The 27,800-nt window shown below is 42.3% G+C and overlaps 1 protein-coding gene and 2 non-coding genes across 3 annotated transcripts in view; all 3 read left to right on the top strand.

The window, feature by feature from the left end:
- The window catches only part of TEX14 (testis expressed 14, intercellular bridge forming factor), a 32,532-nt gene that overhangs the window by 1,806 nt on the left and 2,926 nt on the right, over positions 1–27,800 (top strand). The window contains exons 2-26 of the mRNA XM_030962802.1: positions 3,490–3,604; positions 4,005–4,170; positions 5,923–6,059; positions 6,868–6,949; positions 7,868–7,998; positions 8,788–8,901; positions 9,615–9,738; positions 10,406–10,584; positions 12,515–12,666; positions 13,356–13,546; positions 13,729–13,879; positions 14,194–15,131; positions 15,811–15,914; positions 16,835–16,914; positions 17,580–17,843; positions 18,418–18,518; positions 18,797–18,910; positions 19,259–19,343; positions 20,064–20,154; positions 21,561–21,623; positions 22,642–22,766; positions 23,439–23,629; positions 25,451–25,502; positions 26,002–26,073; positions 27,220–27,297. Of these exons, the coding sequence (XP_030818662.1) occupies positions 3,490–3,604; positions 4,005–4,170; positions 5,923–6,059; positions 6,868–6,949; positions 7,868–7,998; positions 8,788–8,901; positions 9,615–9,738; positions 10,406–10,584; positions 12,515–12,666; positions 13,356–13,546; positions 13,729–13,879; positions 14,194–15,131; positions 15,811–15,914; positions 16,835–16,914; positions 17,580–17,843; positions 18,418–18,518; positions 18,797–18,910; positions 19,259–19,343; positions 20,064–20,154; positions 21,561–21,623; positions 22,642–22,766; positions 23,439–23,629; positions 25,451–25,502; positions 26,002–26,073; positions 27,220–27,297 (3,900 nt within the window). The remainder of the gene's footprint in view (positions 1–3,489; positions 3,605–4,004; positions 4,171–5,922; positions 6,060–6,867; positions 6,950–7,867; positions 7,999–8,787; positions 8,902–9,614; positions 9,739–10,405; positions 10,585–12,514; positions 12,667–13,355; positions 13,547–13,728; positions 13,880–14,193; positions 15,132–15,810; positions 15,915–16,834; positions 16,915–17,579; positions 17,844–18,417; positions 18,519–18,796; positions 18,911–19,258; positions 19,344–20,063; positions 20,155–21,560; positions 21,624–22,641; positions 22,767–23,438; positions 23,630–25,450; positions 25,503–26,001; positions 26,074–27,219; positions 27,298–27,800) is intronic.
- LOC115911795 lies at positions 691–904 on the top strand. Its single transcript, XR_004061293.1, has one exon. It is a non-coding gene; the product is annotated as a small nucleolar RNA U3 (small nucleolar RNA).
- Positions 2,182–2,395, top strand: LOC115911786. The gene has a single exon (XR_004061284.1). It is a non-coding gene; the product is annotated as a small nucleolar RNA U3 (small nucleolar RNA).

The following is a 27,800-nucleotide window of genomic DNA, read 5'->3' as shown; positions in this document are numbered from 1 at the left end:
GGATGATCAGAGAGTGAGACGGGACTAAGGAGAACTGTTCAGGATTTGCCTTTCATCACTTGTGGAAGTCCGTGTCGGTCAGGCTATAAATTCTGATGGGGTTTAGGGAGAAACTGCTCAATGTTGTGCTCTGTATACCGTCGGTCCGTGGTGCTCAGGCTGAGCCCAGAGATGTAAAGGCCGGAGTTTGTTCTTTCTGGTCCGTGAATGCCACCCTGACAGCATCGGGAGAGGCTGGGAGCCCACGCAGCGCCCCGGCGGCAACCGTGCCGCGCTGCTGCTGTCGGTACCGGGACTGTTCTCCTCTGCGGATCCGGGGGAGAGGTTCCTTGTGTCCTGTCGCGACAGCTGTGACAGCTGTGACAGCCCGATTTTCCACGGCGACGTCACTTCTGGTTCGGGAGTGGGGGGGAGCGGAAAGGCGGAGCCGCGCCGGCGCCAGGCTTCGGGCGCGCCTCTGATTGGCCAGCGGTGGCAGAACATGCAGATCAGGGGGGCGTGTCCTCATCGCCGCCACGCGCGGCCGTTCCGCGGGGCCGCGGGCGCTCCCGCGGGGCTCGGGGCGCGCTCCCGCGGCCGCGGCGGCTCGGCGGGGCCGCGCCGGCCCCTCCCGCGCGGGTGTTGGGGGCTCGCCGTGCGCTGGGCGCGGGTGGCGGCGGCAGGGCCGGGCGCGGCGGGGAGAGTTGCGTTAAGACTATACTTTCAGGGATCATTTCTGTAGTTGGTCACTAGAGGAGAGTGATCTTCCCTGATCGGCGTCACAAGCCACGAGGAGGAGCGAGGTGTTCTCTCCTGAGCGCGAAGCGGGCGGGCGGTGCTGCTTGGGCAGGGGCCGCTCGCCATTGATGACCGTTCCCGGCCCTCTTGGTGGGGCTCGGGAGGGAGAGAACACGGGCTGAGTGGTTTGTGGCCCTTTTTTTTATTGTGGTTAAAAAACAGAGTTTATATGTAAAGGAGCTTAGGCTCACCTGCCTGGTGCCTCCTGAATCCTGACCCCAAGTGTCACAAGCACATGTTCTATGAGTCCCTCCAGGGATGGCGAGTCATCCACTACCCTGGGGAGCTGTGCCCGTGCTTGAGAACCCTTGCAGTGAATAAATATTTCCCAATATCAAATCGAAACCTCCCCTGGTGCCACCTGAGGCTGTTTCAAACCTCTCACCCTGTCACTTGTTCCGTGCAGGAGGGACAGACCCCAGGTGCCTACATCCTCCTTGCAGGCCGGGGCAGGGAGGGTGACAGTCCCCACTGAGGCTCCTTTTCTCCAGGCTGAGCCCCCTCCCCATCCCCTCAGGGCTCGGCAGGGAGAGAACACGGCTGAGTGGTTTGTGGCCCTTTTTTTTTTATCATGGTCAAAAAACTGTTCACGGGGATAAAGGGTCAGCCCTGCGAGCTCGCTGTTGGCTGCCTTCTGAATCCTGACCGCAAGTGCCACAAACACGTTTTATAATTCCTTCCAGTGCACACTGGAATTTATGCAGCAGGCTGAGCCGCTCCAGCTCCCTCAACTTCTCCTTATCAGATCTGTGACCCTTCCCGAAGTCTCCCTTCTCTGGACACACTCCAGCCCCTCAACGTCTTTCTGTTTGTGCTGAGGCCAAAACTGGACACAGAGGACGGTCACTGCCGTGGTCCTGCTGGTCACACAACTGCCGGTACAAGCCACGCTCCACTGGCCCGCTTGGCACCCTGGGTTTGCTGCCCACTCTCGTGCACCCACTCTCGAGCGGCATCCCCAGGTCCTTTTCCTCCAAACAGCTTTCCAGCGACTCTTTCCCAAATCCTGTAGCGTTGCAGGAGGTTCTTGTGACCTAGTGCCCGTCATTAAGGGACAATGGAGAGCCCGGTGGCGATTCCGCCTCCCGTGACGCGTCCTGGGCCCCGCGCGGCGGCGGCGGCGTCCCCGGCCGGGAAAACAGGGCAGGGGCGGAGCCGCGCGGCCGCGCCTCTGATTGGCCAGCGGGGGCAGAACATGCAGATCAGGGGGGCGTGTCCTCATCGCCGCCACGCGCGGCCGTTCCGCGGGGCCGCGGGCGCTCCCGCGGGGCTCGGGGCGCGCTCCCGCGGCCGCGGCGGCTCGGCGGGGCCGCGCCGGCCCCTCCCGCGCGGGTGTTGGGGGCTCGCCGTGCGCTGGGCGCGGGTGGCGGCGGCAGGGCCGGGCGCGGCGGGGAGAGTTGCGTTAAGACTATACTTTCAGGGATCATTTCTGTAGTTGGTCACTAGAGGAGAGTGATCTTCCCTGATCGGCGTCACAAGCCACGAGGAGGAGCGAGGTGTTCTCTCCTGAGCGCGAAGCGGGCGGGCGGTGCTGCTTGGGCAGGGGCCGCTCGCCATTGATGACCGTTCCCGGCCCTCTTGGTGGGGCTCGGGAGGGAGAGAACACGGGCTGAGTGGTTTGTGGCCCGTTTTTTTAAATGCTGTTCAAAAAATAGAATAACATGACAAATCGCACCCTTGTACCAGCGTTATCCCCATCATATTCTCAGTTATGCTCAGCATCTCCCTGCTTACGAATTAATTCCAGGTCGGCATTTAATTTTAGATGGGAATTATTATCATGAACAAAATCAAAGCAACCGAATATTGGAAACCACACAGGGTCCTGACTGGAAAAGGACCACAAGCATCACAGAGTTCGTCTCTTAAGGAAGTGGCCCATGCAGGGATCGAACCCGCGACCTTGGCGTTGCCAGCACCATGCTCTAAGCAATTACTGAAGAGTAATTGACTTCTGTATTAATACGATGACAACAACAACAATAATAACAATAAACTTATTTATTATTAAGTAATTACTCAAGAATAATTTACTTAATTACTAATCCAATATTAAAAATAATTATAATAAACTTATTTATTATTAAGTAATTATTCAAGAATAATTTACTTATTAATACAACAATAATGATAACAATAATAATATTATTTATTAATGGGTAATTACTAACTAATAGTTTACTAATTTATTAATACAATAATAGCAACAATAATAATAACGATAATATTAATAAACTTATTTTTAATAAGTAATTACTGAAGAATAATTTACTTATTTATTAATTCTGTCCTCCTGTGTTACATGTGCTCATTGATCTCTACATATGTATCCATCATTTGTACATATATATATGATGAATATATAGATATATATCCATATATATATATCCACGTATATGAAATATACATATATATATACTTACATATCCATCTCTCTAATTTAAACAGAACATATAATTCCTTACACAACTCATATAAGCACCATTTGTTACTTACACATCCTTTATTTAAAATCCTCGTGGACGTGCAGTTCTTTCCTTATGGAAAGTCACAAAAATATAATTTGCTGGTTTTTTCCCCCTTCAATTTCTGCTGCTGGATTTTCATACCTGCTGCAGCAGCTCAGAGCAGTGATGATGAACCACCAGCTTTTATTAAAACAATTTTTTAATTGAAACAAACTCCACCATGGGATTTTTGGTTTCCTTGCAGGAATTTTTGTTGATGCTGTGAATTCCATGGGCCAGACCTGTCTGTTCACTGCTGCACTGCTGGGGCTGGGTAAAATAGTGGATGTGCTGCTGGAATACGGCTCAGATGCCAATCAGTTAAGTATCAAACATTTATTTTTTAAAATTAAAATTAATTGTCGAATTGGTGTAACACAACATTCACTGGGCATAAATGAAGAAGTGTTTAAGATGCATGTTGGTATTTTAACCAAAGCTCCTCAGGGGTAAAGATAGAAATAATTTTATTTTTTTCATGGTTTATTCTGTTATTTGGGCCATGAAAATTTTCTTTTTTTTCATGATTTATTCTGTTATTTGGGAGACACAAACACTCCAGGAATGCTGTGCTCCTCAGAGGTAAATAGAGAAATAATTTTATTTATTTTTCGTGGTTGATTCTGTTGTTTGGGGGGCACACAAACACTCCAGAAATGCTGTTTTAATGCTGTTTTAACGCTGATTTTCCCCTGCTGAACACTCCCTGCCGTTCCCCAGTCGCTGCTACGATGGGAGCACCCCAGTGCATGCAGCTGCATTTTCGGGGAGCCAGGGCATCCTCAGCAAGCTGCTGGATGAGGGAGGAGAGCTCCGAGTGCACGACAGCCAGGGCAGAACTCCCCAGCTCTGGGCTCTGACAGCCAGCAAGGAGAGCAGCGCTCAGGTATGGCTGTGGAAGCTCATTCCTGGCTGCAATATTCATTTCAAACTCTTCCCCTTTATAACAACACTCAGGTATGGCTGTGGAAGCTCATTCCTGGCTGCAATATTCATTTCAAACTCTTCCCCTTTATAACAACACTCAGGTATGGCTGTGGACACTCATTCCTGGCTGCAATATTCATTTCAAACTCTTCCCCTTTATAACAACACTCAGGTATGGCTGTGGACACTCATTCCTGGCTGGAATATTCATTTAAAACTCCTCCTTTATCACAATGCTCAGGTATTGCTGTGGAAGCTCATTCTCAGCTGCAATATTAATTTCAAACCCTTCCCCTTTATCACAATACTTAGGTATTCCTGTGGAAGCTCATTCCTGGCTGGAATATTCATTTAAAACTCCTCCATAATCATAACACTCATGTATTCCTGTGGAAGCTCATTCCTGGCTGGAATATTCATTTAAAACTCCTCCATTATCATAACACTCAGGTATGGCTGTGGAAGCTCATTCCTGGCTGGAATGTTCATTTCAAGCTCCTCTTCCTCATTAGCACAATGCTCAGGTATGGCTGTGGATGCTCAATAATATTCAATATTCATTTCAAACTCCTCCTTTATCACAACACTCAGGTATTCCTGTGGAAGCTCATTCCTGGCTGGAATATTCATTTCAAACTCCTCCTTTATCACAATACTCAGGCACTGCTGTGGAAGCTGATTCCTGGCTGCAATATTAATTTAAAATTCCTCTTCCCCACTATCATAACACTCGGGTATTCCTGTGGAAGCTCATTCCTGGCTGGAATATTCATTTCAAACTCCTCCTTTATTACAGCACTGAGGTACTGCTATGGAAGCTCATTCTTGGCTGCAATATTAATTTCAAATTTCAAACTCTTCCCCTTTATCACAACACTCAGGTGTGGCTGTGGAAGCTCATCCCTGGCTGGGATATTCATTTAAAACTCCTCTTTCCCATTATCACAATATCACAACACTCAGGTACTGCTGTGGAAGCTGATTCCTGGCTGGAATATTCATTCCAAACTCCTCCATTTTCACACTCAGATATTGCTGTGGAAGCTCATCCCTGGCTGGGATATTCATTCCAAACTCCTCTTCTCCATTATCATTAACACTCCTCTTAAAAGGAACCTGAAATTACAGTTGTTGTTCTGATATTTTAAGATTGTCTAAGCTTTTTGATGTTTACGTTCTTGTAACGAACTTTCTCACACACTTTCTGTAAATAACTTCTTGTTTTACATTAAATATTTACATTTACTTATTGTTTTACATTTAAATCACTTTACATTGGCATTCCTCTTTTATGGAGGAAGAGAAATTTGATGGACTGTTGATTTGTCCAGTGTCATTGGAGAGGTGGCACTTTCACCCTCCAATCCACTGTCACTTTTGGAAATCTGTAAATATTGGAGTCAGAAAATAAACTTCCCTTTTTCCCTTAAGAACAGCAATGTGTGTGCATGGTGTTATTTCATGTCCTATAGAGACAACAATTTTCTCTGTGATTTTTCCAATTCCATTTGGGTGAAATTTCAATTTTTGTCGCCTGTTTGAAATCAGCTTTTCTTCCATTGACATCAAATTGATTTTGTGTTAATGCCTTTCTCAAAATTCCCATTTTGATATTACAAGGAACCAGTTATTTCTTCCAATACTCCAGATTTATGAATTTAAAATGGTTCTTCTCCTGAAGCTCTCTATTTTGATTGTTTTTCCTGCCCAGATGCTGGAATTTATGCAGCAGTGCACCCTGCACATGCAGGCTGCCATTTGGAATCTTCCCTCTGATCTGCTCAGGAAAGTTGGCTCCTCAAAGGCCTTGATCTGCAGCCCCTCGAGGTTTGCTGGCCTTGTCCAAGGGTAATGAGAGATTTTACTTCCATTTTCTGCTATTTTAAAGTTAAAACATTTATAATTATATATACATATATATATATATATATATATATTTATTTATTTATTTATTTATTTATTTATTTTCCTATAAGAGTTATTTTATAATTTATTTTCATTTACTTCCCTATATTACATATAAATATTTAAATTTTTATATATTATTATTTAAAATTAGCAGGTTCTTATATCTTTCTGACAATAGCAGATTTAAGTCCCCTGTGATAAATTTTATTTCTGTTGTCACAGTTCTAAATAGAAACTTGATAGTTAATAAATATCTGTATATTAAGAGAAACTTTATTAATTAAACTCTTGAAACCAGCATTAAAAGCCCTGGATTTTAGTAGCATTAAAGTGGTAGCAGAAAGTAATTTGGTTTTTGATTTTTTTAAGGTCACTGCAGATCTTTTTGGGGGGTGTTCCCAACTGTTTCAGGAGTTTTTGTGTCAGATACATGGTGGGAAAAATAAAAAAGCAGTGCAGGATATAGAGTGTGTGTATATGTATATTTATTGGTTATATTGCTTTAAATAAATAAATAAATAAATAAATATAATAAATAAATATTTTTAAACCCTTTTAATTATAGAAATATAATAAAAAGTTTCAATGAGTTGCACAATAATTTGGAATTTTAACACCCACATTGTATTTGTGGGATCAGTCAAATGCAGGGTTCTGGCAGAAATTCTGCTTTTTTTTTCCCCCTTCTCTCTCTGTATCCAAGCTTTGGAGTAAATAAATTGCTCTGTTGCTTTTGGTTTTGGTTTAGAAATGCTGAGACTCCTCTGGGGAAATTACTGAAAGGACAACCCAGCGTGGCCAAGAACATTTACAGCTTTGGTTTTGGGAAGGTAAGTGCTGTGGGAGGGATTTTCTCATGATATTGGAACATTTTCCCCAGAATCTGCTGTTCCTCACCGTAATTACCTGTGCTATTTTTATCTTTTAGTGCATTCTTAATTTTAACTTTTAGTGCATTCTTATTTTAACTTTTAGTGCGTTCTTATTTTTCATTTTTAGTGCATTATTATTTTCAACTTTTTAACTTTTAGTGCATTCTTATTTTTAGCTTTTTCACTTTTAGTCCATTCTTATTTTCAATGTTTTAATTTTTAGTGCATTCTTCTATTCAACTTTTTAACTTTTAGTGCATTCTTATTTTTAACTTTTAGTGCATTCTTCTTTTCAACTTTCTAACTTTTAGTGTATTCTTATTTTTTACTTTTAGTGTATTCTTCTTTTTAACTTTTAGTGCATTCTTCTTTTTACTTTTAGTGCATTCTTGTTTTCAACTTTTTAACTTTTAGTTGCATCCTTATTTTTAACTTTTAGTGCATTCTTCTTTTCAACTTTTAGTGCATTCTTAATTGTAACTTTTAGTGCATTCTTCTTTTCAGCTTTTTAACTTTTAGCGCATTCTTATTTTTAACTTTTAGTACATTCTTATTTTTTGCTTTTTAAGCTTTAGTGCATTCTTATTTCTGCTGCAAAAATGGGGAAAAAAACCCATGAAGAGCCCAAATACTCAGGCCTTTGATGCCTGGTTGGGTTTGGACCAGCAGAAATTCCTATTAAACATCACCTGTGGCATTTCTTAAGGACTGGATCTGCTTTGCCTCTTCCAGCTTCGATGGGAAAATTCAATTTTAGCCCTGATTTTTCAGATTTTATGGTGATGTTGGAGCTGGTTGCACTCAGGGTGTTGTTGAGCTTGCTGCATTTTGGGAACTGTTGCATTTTGCTGTTGCATTTTCCTGTTGCATTTTCAGTTCCACCTGGCAGGCAGTGGCCACCTGGGCTACCTGGCCTCCCTCCCAATTATTGGGGACAGGGACGTGGTTCAGGCTGATGATGAGCCAGCATTTTCTTACCCCGTGGGGCCCTACATGATCATGACCAAGTAAGTGGAATTCAAGAGATTTTTTGAGCCCCTCTTTGTGTCTGTTGCAATCACCCAGCAAGTTGTTGTAGCAGTGATTTGTTTGGGTGATTTCCCATGTTTGTTGTGTATTTATTTCCTGCTTGCACCTTGTTTGCTGCTGTTTATTGATTAATATCTGAGTCGTGCTGATGGCTGAGAGGCCAAAAACAGCCCACAAGCAATATTAACCCAATTAAGGCTGATTACTGATGGCAATGTTTCAGTATTGATCTTGTTTTTGTGGTGGGAAATGCGTTTAGGGTTGCACAGATTGTGTTGTTCAGCATTTAATCCTTGTAAATCTTTGTCCAGGATTTCCTCTGCATAACCTGGGCTGAAATGGGAGTTGCAAGGGCAGGCTGAGCATTCATTTAAAATCTTGTAATTATTGGTAATGGTTACAACAATATGGTGTTTTCTAATTGCTGTGTGTTAAGCAAGGGGTTGTGTCTCAATTGACAAATTGTTGATTTAATCTCCCCAAAACTCTGATTTGTGTCACTGATGGCCTTTGGTGAAGGGAATTCCTTGTGGAAGGGGTGGGATTTTGGGCAGGGAACCTTTCCTGCTCCATCAACCTTCAGCAGGACGAGTTTATTTATTGTGAGTTTAAAAGAGCAAAATTTAAATTCTTGACAGCGGGAGGCAGCACCAGAACATCACAAAAAAATAGCCATAAAACTGGGGGAAAAAAAAAAAAAAAGCACCCAAAAAAGAGGGAAAACACTGCTGGAAACATCTGGTGCAAATTCCTGTTGTTCTTTGCAGCCTGGTGTGGGGAGGCATCAGGGTGACAGTGAAGGAGCTGAGCTTCCAGCCCCAGCAGAACAGCTGGAAACTGCGCCTGGCTGACCTGCTCCTGGCTGAGCAGCAGCACAGCAGGTGGGGCAGGAGCTGCCCTGGGGCTCGCTGGGGTGGGGGGAATGGGATTTTACCTCAGGGGGTAGATGGGATTTACCTTGTGGGAATGGGATTTACCTGTGAAGAATGGGATTTACCTCAAGGGAATGGGATTTACCTTGGGGGAATGGGATTTACCTGGGAGGAATGGGATTTACCTTGGGGGAATTGGGATTTACCTCAGAGGAATGGGTTTTACCTCAGGGAAATGGGATTTGCATGGCAGGAATGGGATTTACCTTGGGGGAATGGGATTTACCTGGAGGAATGGGGTTTACCTTGGGGGGAATGGGGTTTATCTTGGGGGAATGGGATTTATCTGTGAGGAATGGGATTTACCTGGGGGGAATGGGATTTACTTTGGGGGAATGGGATTTACCTTGAGGGGAATGGGATTTTCCTCAGGGGAATGGGATTTACCTGGGGGGAATGGGATTTCCCTAAGGAAGAATGGGATTTGCCTCTCTCAGAACAGTGTTACCCTGGGGTTGCACATCTTCCCCAGATCAGAAATACAATTTTTTTTCCCATTCCTGATCTTCTAAAATCGAGTATTTCAGTTAAAAAAAATACATTTACCCTGAAATACATTTCAGCACTCGTGTCATATTGATAAAGTCACTCAGCAGGGCAGGGCTTTCCTTCTTGCATCTCAGATTTGCCTGGTAAATTTGATTTTTCCTCTCCCTGTGCAGCAAACTCCGCCACCCTCACTTGCTGCAGCTGATGTCTGTTTGTCTGTCCTTTGACCTGGAGAGAACTCGTTTGGTCTATGAGAGGGTTCACTTTGGCTCTCTCTACAGCATCCTCCATGAAAGGGTAACTGCAATGCTTGGATTTTAAATAATAATTCACCAGAAGTTTAGTGACTAACATCTTTCCTCGAGAAGGCAAAATTCTTCAGTGTGTATCTGAGTTTCTGGTTATTTTTCTTATTTTTAAAATCAAATTTTAAAATGAATTCATTTTTAAAATGTTTAAATGTAATCAATATTTTAAAATAAATAATTAATTTTTTAAAATTAATTTTTTTAAATTTAAATTTAATCACTTGAAAATTTAATCAATTTTTTAAAATAAAAATATTTAAAAATTAAATTTGAAAAATTGAATGTAATCAATTTTTAAGAAATTTTAATATTTTTAAAAATTGAAAAAATTAAATTTAAGATTTAAAAAATCATTTAAAAATTAAATTTAATCAGTTTAAAAAATTGATTTAAAAATTAATATATTTTTTTAATTTAATCAATTTTTTAAAATTTAAATTTGTGTTTTACTGTTGTCATTTGATATTTTTCTCTTCTTTTTAAGACGTTGTTACTTGGTTTAGCGTCGAGAACAAAAAATAAATTTTCCCTCCAATAAATTTGATTTGCTGCCTTCTCCACCAGACCATACCCACAAGAACTAACCCTGACTTGCCCCCAGCTCAGGTGTAACCGCCTGCCCTGCAGATTTGGTGTTTTCGGGGTTGTTTTTGCAGCGAGCAGAGTTCCCAGTGCTGCAGACAGAGACGCTCCTGCACGTTCTGCTGCAGATCCTGGATGCCCTGAGGTTCCTGCACTCCCGGGGCTTCCTGCACCGCTCCCTCTCCTCCTTTGCCATCCAGATCGTGTCCTCGGGGGAGGGCAAGCTCTGCAACCTGGAGCACATGATAGAGAGGTGAGAAACCTGCTCAGGGCTGCTCTGAAATGGGGATTGTGTCAGAACCCAGGGAATTCCTCTGGAGATTCCTCTGGAGATTCCTCTGGAGATTCCTCTGGAAATTCCTCTGGAGATTCCTCTGGAGATTCCTCCGGAAATTCCTCTGGAAATTCCTCTGGCTGCCCTGAGGGGTTCAGAGCACAGAGCCCAAGACCCCCCTGTGCCTTTGATTTAGCCCTTGGAAAAAACAATTACCAACCTTTATATGAAGAATTACAAGTCAAGAGAGTTTAAGTAGAATAATAGTTGGTCGTGGGGTGAAAATGAGATTTTTGGGGTTTTTTAAATGGAGGTTCAGGAGGCACCAGGGCTTCCTCCACTGCTCCCTCTCCTCCTTTGCCATCCAGATCGTGTCCTCGGGGGAGGGCAAGCTCTGCAACCTGGAGCACATGATAGAGAGGTGAGAAACCTGCTCAGGGCTGCTCTGAAATGGGGATTGTGTCAGAACCCAGGGAATTCCTCTGGAAATTCCTCTGGAAATTCCTCTGGAGATTCCTCCGGAAATTCCTCTGAAATTCCTCTGGCTGCCCTGAGGGGTTCAGAGCACAGAGCCCAAGACCCCCCTGTGCCTTTGATTTAGCCCTTGGAAAAAACAATTACCAACCTTTATATGAAGAATTACAAGTCAAGAGAGTTTAAGTAGAATAATAGTTGGTCGTGGGGTGGAAAAGAGATTTTTGGGGTTTTTTAGAATGGGGGTTCATCTTCCTGCACCGCTCCCTCTCCTCCTTTGCCATCCAGATCGTGTCCTCGGGGGAGGGCAAGCTCTGCAACCTGGAGCACATGATAGAGAGGTGAGAAACCTGCTCAGGGCTGCTCTGAAATGTGGGGTGGGACATCCAGCACCTCCTTAGACTGCTGGGAATTAAGTGCCACCAGTCAGATAAAGAGGATTTTGTTTCATCTCAGTATTACTGAAATTGTCCCCTAGACACTTTGGAAAATAAAAATTTTTTACAGGCTTTCTGTGTTTTGTTCATGGTCAGAGGTAAAGGGTTGTTTGGAAAGCTCCTGTTGGGAAAAGTTCTGCTTTTTTGGGGGGGTTATTACATTTATTATTATTATTATTATTATTATTATTATTATTATTATTATTATTATTATTATTATTATTAGTGTTAGTATTAGTAGTAGTAGTAGTAGTAGTAGTGTAGCATTAGTATTATTAGTAGTTGTAGTATTAGTATTATTACTATTATTAGTATTAGTGTTAGTATTAGTAGTATTAGCGTCAGTAGATTGTTTATTTTTATTATAATTGTCATTATTATCGTTATAATATTTTATTTATATTTTATTTTAAAATTTTTATTATTTTAGGGTTTTTTAAATTGTAAAGTCCTTAAAGGGAGTGTTGCTTTCCCCAGAAAGTCTTTGCCAAAAGACATTTACTGCATATTTCTATTTGCATTTACTGCACATATCTATTATAATTACTATTATTATTACTATTATTATTGTTACAATTGTTAATATTAATATTAGTATTATATTTTCTTTGTATTTTATTTTAAAATTTTCATTATTTTAGGTTGGTTTTTTTTGGTAAAGTTGTTAAAGGAGGTGTTGCGTTCCCCAGAAAATCTTTGCCAAAAGCCATTTACTGCACATTTCTATTTGCAATAATAATAATACTAATACTAATACTACTACTACTACTAATAATAATTTTTTGTGTGTTTTTTAAGTCATTAAAGGAGGTGTTGCTTTCCCCAGAAAATCTTTGCCAAAAGACATTTACTGCACATTTCTATTTGCAGAAATGCCCTGAACCTTTTATGCATTAAACTAAAAGCTGTAGCACACTCAGGTGTTTAATTCCTAGATATAACCCTTGCAGTTAAGTGTGTTTTATGTCCTAATTTCCATTTTTTCCCCCTTTTTGCAGGGGGGACAGTGGGGAGCACAGTGACCTGACCCGAATCCCTGTCCCAGCCCAGCTGTTCCGCTGGAGCTCCCCTGAAATCGTCCTGGGCAAACCTGGCACGGTGAAATCAGATGTTTACAGCTTCTGTGCAGTGCTGCAGGAGGCCCTGACAGGTCAGAGCACACCTTTGATGGAGCTGGGATGGTTCAGCAGAAAAAATAAACCAGGCAAAAAACCCAAATATGAACGACAATAACAAAGGTTATTGGGAACTCCTGGAAAATGTGATCAAAAAACTTAAAATTGTGTGGCTAAGGGATGAAATTATTGGAGAAATAAAGTGTTTTTCTGTTGTTTATTTTTATTCTTCCTGCCAGCACAGCAAAACATTCAATTAAGTCTTTTCAGTGTTCAAAACAAGCTTGTGCAGCTTTTGTGTTTTTGATCTGTGTGATAACTCAGAGAGAAGTTAATGTTACTGTGTTATTGTAGCTGTTATTACAGATAATGTCTGTTCTGCATTCACTCTGACTATTCTGACAGTGAAATGGGAGAAACAATTACCCTAAAAATTAATCCCAGTGAAGAATCCAGAGCAGGGTTGTTTGCAGTGTCACTCTCCTCTGGATATTTCTGTCAGCTCCCTTGAAAGCACCCACTGTTGGAATAAGACAGGGAGGAGATGCCAATGCTTGTTTTTAATTGTAAAGTAGGGAATAGACAGGGAATAATATCATTTTTTTATTTTATTACATTTTATTTTATCACTTTTTTAAAATTACATCAGGGAATGATGATTTTTTTTAAAAAATTAACATTAATGTGCAGCTGGTGACATAAAATCTGCACTTGTGTCTTGCAGAGAGCCCTCCCTGGAAAGGTGTGGAAGACTCAGCTGTTAAGCAGCTCATCCTTTCAGGGGAGCAGCTGCAAGCAGATGTCAGGCTCCCCCTGCTCTATTATGATGTTGTCAAGTCAGGGCTGGAATCCAAACAGAGGAACCGCTCCATGAAGCTTCAGGATATTCAATATATCCTGAAAAATGACCTGAAGGTGATTTCCAGCACTCTAATTTTGATAGATATTGCTGTGTCCATTCAGGTTCTGCTTAAGGAAGTGATCCAGCACTCAGTGTTCTGCTCATGGAGCTGAACCCCCTCAGAAAAACAGAACTCAGAGACACAGAAGTGACAAATACAATCCTATTTTATTCCTTTTTTTGTTTTGTTTTACAGGACTTGGTTAAATCTCAAAGTGGCCACACTGCTGGAGTACCCAAAGCCCAGAGATCTGCTGTTCTTGCAGATGTCAACATCTGCTGGGCATCAGCTTTTAGCTTCCAGAAGAGAACGGTGGAGCTCCAGGAAAAAGAGATAAGCAAGGCTGGTGAGTTTCCTGGGGCAGGATGTCCTTCATGTGTTCCTCACAGCAGTCTGACAGAAATCCCAATTAAAATGGGAGCACTCACAGATTTTGTGATGTAGGTTGAAGGTAGGAAACAGTTAGTTTTGGATTTCAGCTGCCACTTAATGTAGATTCAGGACTCTGAATCTGTTTTGCTCGGGCTGTTTTCAGCTGAGGTGTCAAAAGCTGCTCATGGAATTTCTGAATTCCCAAAATTCTCTCCTCAAGGTGCAAAAGCAGCAGGGCTGCTTGGGTTTCTGGAGAAATGATTTCATGTTTCCAACTGCATTTTCCAGGTGGTTTTTCTGCCCCCAAGGACTCTGTTTTCCCCAAGGAGAGCAGTGCTGTGGTGCTGCAGGAGGCAGCAGAGCCCCCTGAGCAGCACAGAAGCCTCAGTGTCTGCTCTGAAGTGCAGCCAGGAGATTCTCCCTGCAGTGAGAGTGATGTGGACGGGAGCCTGTGCAGCTTTGAGATGAATGAAATGCTGGCCAGTTACCCAGAAGGTCCCCAGGATTTCCTGGAAGGAGGACCTGGGTCAGGCCAGGCTCTAAAGGATGCAGAAAGGCAGCAGGAGCAAGAGCAGAGCCACTGGGAGGGTGAGGAGGAAGAGGAGTCCTCAGGGTCCAGCACGGCCTTCACTGGAGAGGAGGAGGAGGAAGATGAAGAAGAGGGGGAGGAGGAAGACGAGGAAAGGGCGAGAGAAGCCCCTGGGGTGTCCCAGGTGAGAGGAGATGCTGGCAGGAGCCTGAGCAGCCCCTCCCAGAGCGAGCAGCACATCAGCAAATGCGCCCTGAACCTGAAGATCATGCAGAGCATGCTGCAGCAGGCTGGGCATTCCCTGAGCAGGACTGAGGAGAAACTGGACGGGCTGAAGGCCCTGGCAAAGCAGAGGAGGCTGCTCCAGCAGCTCAGGGTGAATCTGCATCCCAAGGAAACTTCTCAGGGAAGGCACTGGGATGGCTCTGGTGCTGCTTCCCAAAACACCAACAAGGCTCTTGCTGGAGTTGATATTTTTTTACACCAGGCTGTGGCTCCACCATCCAGGGACTACATTCCACCTCCAATAACGTGTCAGGCACCAGGCAGAGACAGCTTCCAGGCTGTTCCCAAGACAGCCAAGGAAAGAGAGGCAATTCAGAATGAGAAGTGGAAGAGCAGAATTGCAGCCACCCATGGTGATCCGGGCTGCAGCGTGGGCAGGGGGCTGGATGGTGAAGTGAGCCCAAACCAGGAGGTAAAGTGTTGGGCAAGGGCCTGGTTATCATTTCTGTGATCCTTAGCAGGGATGGGTGGTGTGCAAGAGGAGGGATGAATCTGTCCTTTAAAATGTGCTTTAAATACAGGAATGAAGGCAGCTCAGCAGTGCAATTGTATTATTTCCTCTTTCTCTCCAGTCCTCCCAGGACAGCACTGATCCAGGGGCTCAGGGTGGGGTTAAAATCCAAATCCTGCACTGAAATGGAGATGGGAATCTCAGGGAAAAGGAGAAATGTTTCTCCTCTTTCTCCTCTCAGTGGAGAAATATTTCTGTTTGTGTTGAGGCCTAAGCTGTTATTGGGAAGGGCTTCTGGATCACTTCAATTATTAAATACATGGACCAAAGAGAAAGAGAGAAATCCAGTTACATCTCTCCTGTCAGGATAATCTTGAGTCATTCAGGTCCACTCATCCCCCTGGAAGTTCCATGTTTTCATTGCCTGCCTGCACCTGAAACCTGCTAGAAATCCAGGGCAGAGCTTTTGCTGGAGTTGTCATCCTTTGTCCTGAGCAGAGCAGCTAAAAATAAAACTCAGGGATTAAAGTTGGTGCTGTCCTGTTCTGAGGCTGCATCCCAGCCAGCTCAGGCAGTAATTAGCAGTAATTAGCAGAGTGCCCAGTGTGTGCTGAATCATGGCTTGTTGGACTCCTTTCAGCATTTCCTCCCACACGTGTCTGCAAGAAGCCAGAAAAAGTTCAACTTGCAGTGCCAGAGAGGAGCTGATTCACATCCTGCAGCAAGAAGGGAGGAGGAGAAGTGGTGAGTTTTGATCTTATTCATAGAGGAGTTAATTCTGACAGATTCATCTGCAGAGAGAGAGGCACATCAGGATCAAGGCTGGCATTAAATGTTCCTCAGGAAGGCAAAAGCCATCTGTGCAGAGAGGAGCCTGCTGTGAGTCATTGTCAGCTGCAGAGCTGCTGTGACAGGGCACTTTGTGTTAAAGAGAGCTGTTAAAAATGATTTCACATGCCTCTGGGATGGAGGTCAGTGGTCCAAAATGTACCAGGGCCCAAGGAGAGCAATCTGGGGAGATATTAATGAAGGTGGTTCTCCTCTCTGGGCACAGCCTCCTTCAATTCCCAGCAGAAATGCTTTTTAATGTCATTTCTCTGTGGTTTTAAGCAGGAATGCAAAGCACATGTTGAAATTACCTGTCAAAACTTGTGCAGATTCATGTTGGAAAGGTGGGGGACAGACACTTCTTTCAGTGTTTGGTCAAATCAGGAAAACTGCTGCAGTTTTAAAATTAATCCATGATCCGTTTGGATCAGAAAAAACCTGCTGGTAAAGGTTAGAACAGAAATATTCCGTGGTCAGTGGAGGTCAGGGAGTGAACTGGTGGCAGAATCATTGTCCAGGTGTGAAACTGTGATCCCCTCAATAAAACAATCCCCACATCACCCATGGTGTGGTTTTTGGAGCTGCAGCATCTGCAACTCTGCTCTGAGATGTACAGCTTGTCTGGTTAATCTGGAATAAACCTAAATAATTATCTGTGCTTTCCAAGCTCCTGGCAGCTCAATCTGCTGGTTCTGCTGGGTTGTTAAAAGGCTGAGAGGCACACGTGCTCTAATTGATGTTAAAACAACTTGGAGCCTTTTCCTGGCTGGGGAATACTTGACACAATATGCTCAGGCTCTAAAATAGTTTGTGCATTTCATAATCATTTCTTGCAGGTGCCATTCAAAACCAAGGGTGGAATTCTGCAGCAAAAAAAGCAGTGAGAAGAGGAAGGTGATGCAGGCAGGATGGAGGAGTGAGTAAATCAGTGTCAAATCAGTGTTGAATTGGTGTTAAATCAGTGTTAAACCAGTGTTGAATCAATGTTAAATCAGTGTTAAACCAGTGTTAAATCAGCATTAATAGCAGAAATCTTGCTGCAGTGCAGTGCATTAAACTCAGCACACGAGGAAAGGTCTCTGTGCTTTAATTGCTGAAGATCTGCAAGGTTGTCCTTGGATGGAATCCAAGCGAGTGGGATCCTGTGTCTTGCACATTCTGGGCATAAAATAATCCCAGGCACGTTGAGGTGGTTTGGTTTCTGGAGCTGGAGGGATTTGCAGCCTGGTTTTGGGCGGTGTGAGGATTCAGGAAGGGCAGGGATGGCAGTGCCCAGTGGATGGCAGCACGGGCATGGATAATGGAGAATCCAGCCAACAAAACCTGTTCTGTAGAGACTTGTCCATGTCAATTTGTGCAGGTTTTAAAATTTAAATATTTATTTTATTTTATTTAAAATAAAAGGAAGTGTTTAGCTCTTTTCATGACAAAGGCTGTGGTGCTGCCAGCTCTAACCTTTGCATTTCCAAATGCAGATTTTCCAAATTTCTACACTGCAGGCACAGTGAAACACAAGGGATGCTCTGAAGCTCCAGATTCTGGGATGTGAAATGGTAATTTTGGGGGTTTTTTTTTGTGTAGTTGAAGTCAAGCAGATAGCCAGAAGAGTGGCCTCAGGTCGGCTGGGGCTCAGCTGTCCCTACTCTGGCAGTGAATGCACGTCTGAGAGTGAAGCAGAAAGTGTCATGGAGATGCCCCAGGAGGGCCCTGCTGGAGCCCCCAGAGCTGAGGAGCAGCAGAGCTGTGGGTGGCAGCCAGGTGAGGCTGCTGAGCCCTGGGACAGTGAGGACAGAAGTGACTCTGGGGACAGTGACCTGGAGCCTGCACCCAGCACTTCCACCACAGGTAAATGCTCTGTTCTCTTTTTGTCCCCTTCCATTTCCAATCACATTTCAGCTCCTGTGATTTTTTTTTTTTTAATTTTTACAAGCTTTGTCCATTTTATCTTGCAGAGCTTTGCCCTCAGAGCAAGTCAGTCACTCCCTGATGGGCATAAATAGAGATAAGATGAATATTAGGTGTTAATAGGTGGGGGGATGAGCTTGGAGACCTTCATCATCACTGATTAATGTTATCAGCAGGAGAAGCCCAAAGCTCTCAGACCCCTGAGAGGGCTATCACACTTTTATTCCTTCCAGTCTCACCACACAGCTGCTTTTTCTGCAGCAGCTCAGTGGGTAAAGCTTTTCAAAAAGTTCTGGACAAAGGAACAGGGCAAGCTTCCCCTGCTTAGATTAATTAACGAGGTGAGCATTTAAATGTCATTATTTCTCCGTGTTCCTGGCAGACAATTAGTGCCACTGTCTGCTCTCATTGATATTCCAGCAGTGCCTCAGATCACTCAGTTCACATCTCTTTTTTCTTTTTTTTTTTTTTTTTTATTTTTGGTTAATAATTTTGTTCCGTTCTGACATCCTAGGGAGGAGCTGCCAGTCCCCAGCACCAGATGAGCAAGCAGTGTCTGGAAAATCCATTCCTAAGAGTTCAGCCCTTCCTCAGCAAGCTGAGAATCTCTCTAGAGTATGTACAGAAATCCAGGGAGATCAGTGGCAGCTGCTTGTCCATGGAAAAGTTTAGCCTGAGCTCATCTGAGTAACAATTCCCCTCCTCCTTCCCCCCTTTTTTTTTTTTTTTTTTTTTATTTAAAACCACCAAGGTAATGCAAGGAGCAGGAGGTGGGTTGAAAGTCAGGGAATAATTTAATAAAATTTCAGAATTTCAGTGGTTTTTATTGGCTGAAATATGTATTTTTTATTAATAGAGAGGGGGATCATCTCAGGTGATGATTTCTTGCGCAGGGACATTCAAGGGAATTGCATTGTTCCCTTAATTCACCTCCTGATGTGACTGAAGAATTCTTCACTCCTGATTATTTCCTTCCTCCTGCTCTTGAGGGAAAGTCAGAACCAGAGGTAAAAATAACATTTTTTGGACATAAGTTACACAACATGTGGTTTAATTGTGCTCCCATTTGATTTGAAGAGAGCTGTGGAAAATGGGAGATTTTTTTTCATTGTTATTCTTTTCTTTCCAAACAGTACCTGCAAATAAAGATTTAGGTGAGAGTTAGCAAATTAATCTTCATTAATTTCTGGAAGATACAAAACTTTTCTATTTTACTGTTAAATCCACTCTGGGCTGTTTGCTGATGAGCTCCTGAAAAGTTTCTCTCTCCACTCCCATCATCCTGGGGGGGTTGTCCTGCCCTTTGCAGCTGCTCTGTCAAAAATTGAATTAAATTCTCTTTTTCCCCTTTTCAGACCTCAGATGCTGAGGGCAAAGCAGAAGATGTTTGTGCAGGATTTTTACAGAAATCACCTGCAGATGCAGCAATTCAGGCTCCAGGTAAATGTCCTTTTCCTTGAAGCACTTCTGAGGCAGGGACACAAAGCTGTTGCATTGTTTTTGCCAGCAGCTCTCCTGTCACAAGGCTGAACCTCCATTCTTCAGGCTCAGTTGATCTCTTATTTCAAAATTATTATTTCTGGGAGAGTTCAGACCATTTAGGATTTTGGTTTGGGCATTGCAGTGCCTGAAATCATTTCAGATGCAGTGTTTATGTACTTGCTGTGTTTCAGTTAAAAAGCCAAAACAAAAAAACTTGTTTGAAACCTTTTTATTTTTACCCTGGGGCGAAGTTTAATCTTTTTATGCAACTTGCTGTGGTGCTTGAAACTGAATTAGAGTTGTATTTACACATTAATATTCTCATTGCAGGGAGGATCTTGGGCTTAAACCCAGCGAGAGCTGACAGAGTGTGTGTGCAGAATATTGCAAGAATCATTGTTTCCTTACTCTGTTGTCTCTTTTAGCTCAAATCTCTAAATGTTGTGATATTCCCCAGTGCTTCAGTGCCTGTCTGGCAGCTGTGCCATGTTTATGAAAATGCATCTTTAAAACACATTTGTCTTTCCATAACAACAAAGGTCACAAGAACACAGACACAAAAAAAAAAAAAAAAAAAAAAAAATTAATAAAGTCACAATTTCCTGTTCAATGAGTTGGGTTGTTTTCTTTTGTGCTTGCAAAAGCCAATAACAGGGAACATTTGTTATTTGTATTCAGGAGGAAAAATACTATTCTGCAGCACAACACCACAGAGCGGTGGCAGAAACAAGCTGGGAGTGAATCAGCTGAGCCAAATGCCTGGAGCCAGGTAGAAAAACTCATTTTCATTGTTCCTTCAGGCATAAATTAGCTTTTAAAGTGTGCTCTCTTCATTAATTCTGCTTATATATCTAATATTCAAATAAGATGCCAGTGGTGGTTTTTAATGATTATCTACATAGCTCAGCTCCTTGCTAAGAAAACACAAAAAGGGATTTGCACAGGTCTCAAGGGATTTTGTCTTTTGCAGAGTTTGGTTGGGGTTTTTTTTTTGCCTTAATGAGGGAGCTAAAATAAGGAAAAAAAAGCCATGTACATATCACAATTCCTTTTCCACTGATAAACCACAGCCTGAAACAGAGCAAAGATAATTCAAATTAAAGCTTCAGTCATCTGCTTTAATTTTGGTTGTGGAGCTGAAGTGCCATGAAGATCCTGCCTTTCCCAACCCCAGGGGATCAGCCCAGGAATGTTCACTGGATTCTGCCTGGGGGTAACATCAGATTGGGCAGGCTCTGAAACCTTGGAGGTTTGGCTGGCTCCTCTGAAGAACAGGAGGGTTTTTTTTGTCCCCCCCTATGAAATTATATATTTTATATTATTAAATTTATATTACTAAATTTTATATTATTACATTTATTTTATTAAAATTTTCTATTTTACCAGCGTGGTAAAATTTTTCCAGAAGTTGGCTGTGACTGCCAAGGCTCCTCCCCACCCAGGAGCCAAAGGGAGGTACCAGCAGTAGAAATCACTTGGCTTTAGGATAAAAAAAAAGGAGGTTTTTGGTTGTTCCCTTCACTTAGGAACTTCTGGCAGCAGGACACAGGGGATGTTGCTCTCTGAGCATCTGCCTAATCCTCTTTGACCTTGTCACAATCTGAGACAGATCAAGGGATGATGGAACAATGGAGTGGTGTCTATTCCTAGGTTTTGATTTCTTTTATTTCATTTTATTAATTTCACCCAGTTTTAACGAGGTGAGCACTTAAACGTCATTATTTCTCCGTGTTCCTGGCAGACAATTAGTGCCACTGCCTGCTCTCATTGATATTCCAGCAGTGCCTCAGATCACTCACTTCACATCTCTTTTTTCTTGTTTTTTTATTTTTGTTAATAATTTTGCTCCATTCTGACATCCTAGGGAGGAGCTGCCAGTCCCCAGCACCAGATGAGCAGGCAGATTAATTAATTAATTTCACTTAATTTTATTAATTTCACTTTTGTTCTGAAGCTGCAAATGCCATTTAGAAGTTTTAACAAATCCTTAATCTGTTAAAAATGCCATTTTTCTCCTACCAGTCTCCACCTTCTAAGGTTTTAAGCAAAAAGTCTTTATGAGCTGCAGTCTACCTCAGAGAGAAGGTAGTGCTTAAACTTCCTGAGAGAAAGGAAAACCAAATTTCTCAGTTTCCATAATTTTCTGAGGGTGAATGTGACCTTTCCTCCTTTCAGTGTGGATGCAGCACAAGAAGCAATGCTGTGGGAGCCACAAGAAGAATGCCAAGATAAAGATGTGTAAGAGCCACATTTTATAGCAAAACTTCAGCAAATTGGTCATTAACTACAAAATTTTTGTCAAGGGAGGTGGGACAGACCAAGAGAAAACTCCCCAGAGTATTGAGAGAGTATTTTCCTGTGAAAAGTTGTGAGATTGGTGTAAAAGTGTTGCCCTTAGTTGGGAATATTTTCATATTCAGAAGTAATTAACTTGGTGTTCATCTGGGTGTGCTTCTTCCCATGCAAGTGTGAGGATTCCTGGTTTCTTCTCTCCATATGGTACAGGGAAATAAAATTACTTTAAAGAGCAAATCGTTCGTGTGGAGCCAAATAAATTTTATTACAGAAATAGTTCTGTGATTTTCAGGGAGGAAAAAAAAATCAGCAGAGTATGTTTGTGATTCAGCTAATGAGGTTAATTTATATTTACAGCTAATGGAGATTTGCATGAAATTACTGATTTACAGGAGGTGTCTGTTCTTTCCATGGCCTTTGAGGATGATGGAATCCAGGGTGTATCTCCCCAAAATTTGATCAATTTGGATTTCATTTTTTTCACTTGGGGCTGTGTCAGTGCCTTCAGCACGCTCAGTTTATCAGAGTCATTCTTTTAAATGCTCCCAAAGCCTACATTTAGTCTTAATTAATGGCTCATTAATTTTTGTTAACCCTTGAGGTTTTCCCTTGCCTTTGGGGATTTTTTTCCTGCCTTTTGGTTCATTTTGGAGTTCCTGCCCTTTCTGGAAGCAGCTTCCTGAGCTGCTTTTGTAGGAGGATTATTTAACACATCCTGGAAAGGAAGGGGAAGGAAATAATTAACCTTTTCTGCCTCTTTAACTTCCCTGAGGATGGTGATTTTGGGCCTCCCAAGATTCCTGTGAGGAGTTTCAAAGGGAACATCTCCCTCCATTCCGGCGAACTAGATAAGACTGCACGAAATTAAAATTTCAAGACCCTGAAAATAGCAGGATCTGGTGATTCACAGGGGCAGGAGAAGTGGCCATTCTAACTGTCAGAACATCTCTCAATAATTCAGATCAGTGGCAGATATTCAGGATTTGTCCAGCATCCCCTGTGAGCAGAACTTCCAGAGGGGCGTGGAGTGTAAAACACCTCGGCTGAGCCACGCTCCCACCAGTGTCAGCACCCCCCTGGGCTCAGGTAATGCAGGGAGGGGGAAAAAGAGGATTCACAGGGAATTATTTCTCCTCTCTGTGCCAGCCAGGCCTTTCTGCCAGGATTTTTTAATGTAAAAATCACATCAAGGTGAATCGCGAACCTCCGTTTCTCCGTGCAGGAATGTCAGGCTTGCATGAGAAATGCTGTTGTTCCTGTTGTTGGAAATCTCATTGTTCAAAGACACAGAATTAAAGGAGAATTTACAGGGACACAGCTGAAAAAGTCACTGCCTGAAAGGTCTCTGGCAGCCTTCATAAATCAGAAATTAAGTAATTTAAATTTGAACCGATACATGTGGATTTTAGTATTTTAAAGGCAGTTTAATAAGCACTCAGTATGTTTATAACAAGTTAAATAACATGATGAATGTTTGTTGAGCTGGAGTGCTAAAGAGTAATGAATAAATATTTGTGCTTCATTAATTTGGTGTAAGACAGTGGCTGGAATTTCTCAGTTGGCAAAGTTTTGTCTGAGGTGGAATTCCTGGGTTATCAGTTTGGTCTTTTATGGGTTAGAGTTTCTTGTGCAGGTGCCTGTTCCCTTTAAATTTTTTTCTGCTTCTGTTGAAATGTGCTAAAGATACAAAAATGCCAAAAATAATTCTCCAGCTTCGCTGTCTTTACTTTTTTTTTCCCCGTTTTTTTTTAATTCTAGATGAAAAATTTCCATTAGCCTTTGAGAAATACAAACAGTGCCGTGAATTTTCTTCAGATTCTTCCTTTTGTGGCTCTCAAGAGACCTCCTCCACAGTGTTCAAGACTTTCACCACAGCCTGGGAAGGGGAGAGGAGCATGGAAATTCCAGTGGTGGCTCCAAGAGTTTGCCCATTTGGACCAAAAGAGCCCGTAAGTCAGAAAATAACTTACACCGGGAATTTCTATAAATATTCTCTTAATGTTCTTTAAAAATATTTTTGACAAAACTTTTATTAAGAAGAAATGCGGGCAGAGGAATGCTTGTGGGTCTTTGTGGGTGTTTTGGATTGTGGCTCTGTGGATGAAGTGGCAAAAGTCCTGATTGATTTCAGGCACTGATTACACAAAATTTGGGTTCCCCTTGCTGGGGAATGTTGGCCTCTCTCCAAGTGGCCCTTCCCTGCCCTCCCTGACTGTTGGGAATTTCCACTTCCCAGCCTTTGGAATCCTGGATTTCAACCCGAGTCCGGAATGGACTCGGCAAAAGGAAAAATCTGGACCGGATTTCACCCGGAATCTGGAATGGACTCGGCAAAAGTGAAAACACGGACTGGATTACAGCTGGAGTATGGAATGGGCTCGGCAGAAGGAAAAACCCGGACCGGATTTCACCTGGAGTCTGGAACAGACTCAGAAAAAGTGAAAACGTGGACTGGATTGTGGCTGGAGTATGGAATGGACTCAGCAAAAGGAAAAACCCGGACCAGATTTCAGAATGGACTTGGCAAAAGGAAATACCCAGACTGGATTTTAGCAGAGCCAGGAATGAACTCAGCAAATGGGAAAACCTGGAACAGATTCCAGACAGAGTCTGGAGTGGACTCAGCAAAAGAAAAGAACTGGAGTGGATTTTGCCCCAAGTCCGGAATGGATTTGGCAAAGGCAAAAACCTGGGATGGATTTTGGCCAGAGTATTGGATGGACTCGGCAAAAGGGAAAACCTGGACTGGATTTTGGCTTGAGTTCCAATGGAGTCAGCAAAAGGGAAAACCTGGACCAGAGTCTGGCCAGAGTCTGGAATGGAGTTGGCAAAAGGGAAAACCCAGACCAGATTTTGCCTGGAGTCCGGAATGAACTCTGCAAAAGGTGGTTTGAACGAGCTCTTTGTTCAAAGCTTTTTTCTCCTTTTTCTGCACATTAAATGTGCCCAATCCCGTCAGCTTTGTTCTGTCAAACCTCTCCCTTTGGAGAGCAGAGTTTCCAAGGTCACTGCAGCCATTTTCACTGATCCTTTTGGCACTGAAGTGTTCCTGAGCCACAGCATTATCTCAAATTGCCTTTGCAGACAGTTTTGTATAACACAGTTGCCTTTTCACCTTTCTTGTTATTTCCAGTTCTGGGGTTGTGGTTCAGAGCTGGAATCAGAGTTTGCTCATTGTGCAGCTGACCTGGCACAGGCAGGTCTGTGTCGTGCTGCTCCAGTGCCAGAACAGTTGGAATTCATTAAATTCATTTACAGCCCTGAGTGGCTCTGCTGATGCTGTCACTTCATGTCCAAAATCTTATTCTAGAATTAAGTGCATATTGCCACTTTGAGGGCAGTGAGGATTTGCCTCTGGTTACAAATTCTTAATTTTGGGGGGCTCTTCTGATGAACAGATGTGCCTGGCTTTAATAGTGAAAGATTCCAAGCAGACAATGAGAACTGAAGAAATCTTGGAGCTGTCTAGCTAGAAAATTCCCATCCAGTTGTCTGTTCAGAGTGTTGAAGTAAAGATTATGTAGCTGATGATATCTCACAGCTAAAATATGACTGCACAGCAATCTAAGCAAAATTTTTGACACATCAGTCTTGCTCTATTTTCATATTCTGGACTGATTGGAGAGCTTAGTTTAAAATTTAATGGCCAGCTCAGGCTTTAATTGAAGGCTCTACGTAAATTTTGGATTAAGGATGTTGAAGGGGAGGATTGAAGATCAGCAGTTTTTCAATTTACCTTCTTGTATTTCATTCTGTTTGATCTCACACAGGTTGGGTTGCCACCAGTTGCTTCATCCCTGAGGAACACCAGGCAGGCACCTGGTAAGTCTTTTATCCCAGCCCCAGCCAAAATAAATTGTTCAATAGACAGAGAAATGGATTTAAATGGAAATTCATCAGTCTATTCATTATTTTTCCTTTTTTCCCCCTTCTTTTTTTGCTCCTGGATGTCTCTTTTTAGAGGGATTAATAGCTAAGCACTCAACCATGTACTGCTGGTGCTAATTAGGTTATGGATTTTGTGTTTGCACCTGCAGACTAAGAACTCTGACCTCTAAATCAACCTCTGTTTGAAGTGTAAATATTACTGGCCTCAGATTTCTGATACACCATTGAGAGCTGAATGTGCAAGTCTGGCTCAAAATGATTTTTCCGTTATGGAATTATTGAGGGAAATTTGATAAAATATGAATGAGCCAGGCTCGTGCAGGGTGTTAAATGAAATATGTAAGCAAGATGCTATCAGAGTGTAAGCCTATGTCACAGTTATTAAGGATTAATTACTGCTAATTAACTAGAATATTTTTTCCCTCTGTCTCAGCACTGTCAGAGGCATCTCCCCCCTCCAGTGATGAGCTGCCTCCACCAGCCCAAGAGCTTCTGGATGAAATTGGTAAGAGCCACTTCACCCCAAACTGTGGGAGGCTTTCCAGCTGTGCTCAGTCAGGATTTCTCCCAAACCATTCACTGCCAAAATACACTGGAGCTTCCAAATTAGTTGCAGTCAATTATGAGGAAGATCAAGAGCTTAAATGATCAACAGCTTAAATAACTGGCAGTTCTTGAAGCCTCTGCATTTCTCTGAGTGGTTTCCTTGCTGCTGCTGAGAGCACACTGAGTGCAGGTGGAGTTTAACACAGAGAGGAGTTTGGCGTACACTGAATTTTTCAAAGGTGTCCTGGAGCAATTTGTGTTCCCTATTAAAGGAGGCAGCTGCACCCCCCAGGTGTCTGTGCAGAGCTCAGTGATTTGCAATTCTTCTTGTGTTCACACACATCTCCAGTCAGAAAATGTAAAAACTCTGTGTGGTTTTCACTGGAGGGTGTTGGAGAAGAGTTTGCTTTGCTTATCCATCATTAAGCTCTTCCTAAATTAACACCAGACCTTGGGATCAATAAAATGTCCATCCTGACTCTGTTTTCTCATTCACCAAAACAAGAACCTGTGGAGATTGGCGTCAAAGGTGATGCCATTAATGATGGTCAGGGGCAGCCTGTAGGTTAATATATAAAATAATTATAAATTATAATATAGAAATTATATTTATTAATATATATTATATTATATTTCATATATATTATTATATATACAGTACATATTATGACATAATATTACTATATTATTACATTATTATAATAAACATAAATATTACTACTTTTGAATATAGATAACTATATAAATATATAAATATTCTATATAAATATATAATATGTATTTCAATTTAATAATATATATTAATATTTCTAAAGTGTATACATAATTATATATAGATATTAATTATTAGTATAATTACATAATTATATTATTATAATTAATACAATATATTTATTAGAATATATTTGATAATATATTATTTAAATTATAAATATTCAAATTTAAATTATATTTATTTAAGTTATAATATATAAATAATTATAGATGTACAGATGTATAGATGTATAGATGTAGGTTTTCCTCCAGGGTTGGATGGATAAAGTTATATGGTACTTTAGTTTACAGTCAGCCTAGACCAATATGGAAATAATGCTGTTTTTAACAGAACACTTAAAGCAGCAAGATTCCATCACTCCAGCCTTGGAAGGGATGGGATTGCCAGACTCCGGAGTGCAAGTGAATGGTTGGTTGCTAACAGTCCCAATGTGGAGATTAAAAATAGAAAATTCTTTTTGCCTTGCTGCAAACTGCCTCTGAGTCCTCGTCACTGGCTGTTCAGCTGGAACAATAAACTGCAATTTTTAGCTTGGTGCCCCCACCAGTGTTTGCTGCCTTTCCCTGTGTGTTCCCTCCAAGGTCCACAGGGAGCTGCTGGGGGAGGTTTGCAGGTCTAAGCAGGAGAATGAATTTTCTGCTTTTATTGTGCCACTGGAGCTCGTGCTGTGCTCACACGCAGGTGACAACACCCACAGGAGCAGAGGTGCTGGGCAGGTGATGTCAAATCCATTCTGGGAGGGTGATTCACTTCAGAAAGTGGCCACTGCACCCTACCTGTTAATGTTCCTAATTCTCCAGCATGAAATAATGCCTCTGATTTCACAGAGGAAGAAAATAGCTTCCACTGGGGTAATGAATATTGTATTTCCTGCTCTGTTACAAAGACAGCAGAGTGGTGAATCTTTGTGC

The sequence above is a fragment of the Camarhynchus parvulus genome, chromosome 19 (genome assembly GCF_901933205.1).
Source record: "Camarhynchus parvulus chromosome 19, STF_HiC, whole genome shotgun sequence".
NCBI lineage: Eukaryota > Metazoa > Chordata > Aves > Passeriformes > Thraupidae > Camarhynchus > Camarhynchus parvulus.
This window is presented reverse-complemented; position numbering and strand designations above follow the sequence as displayed.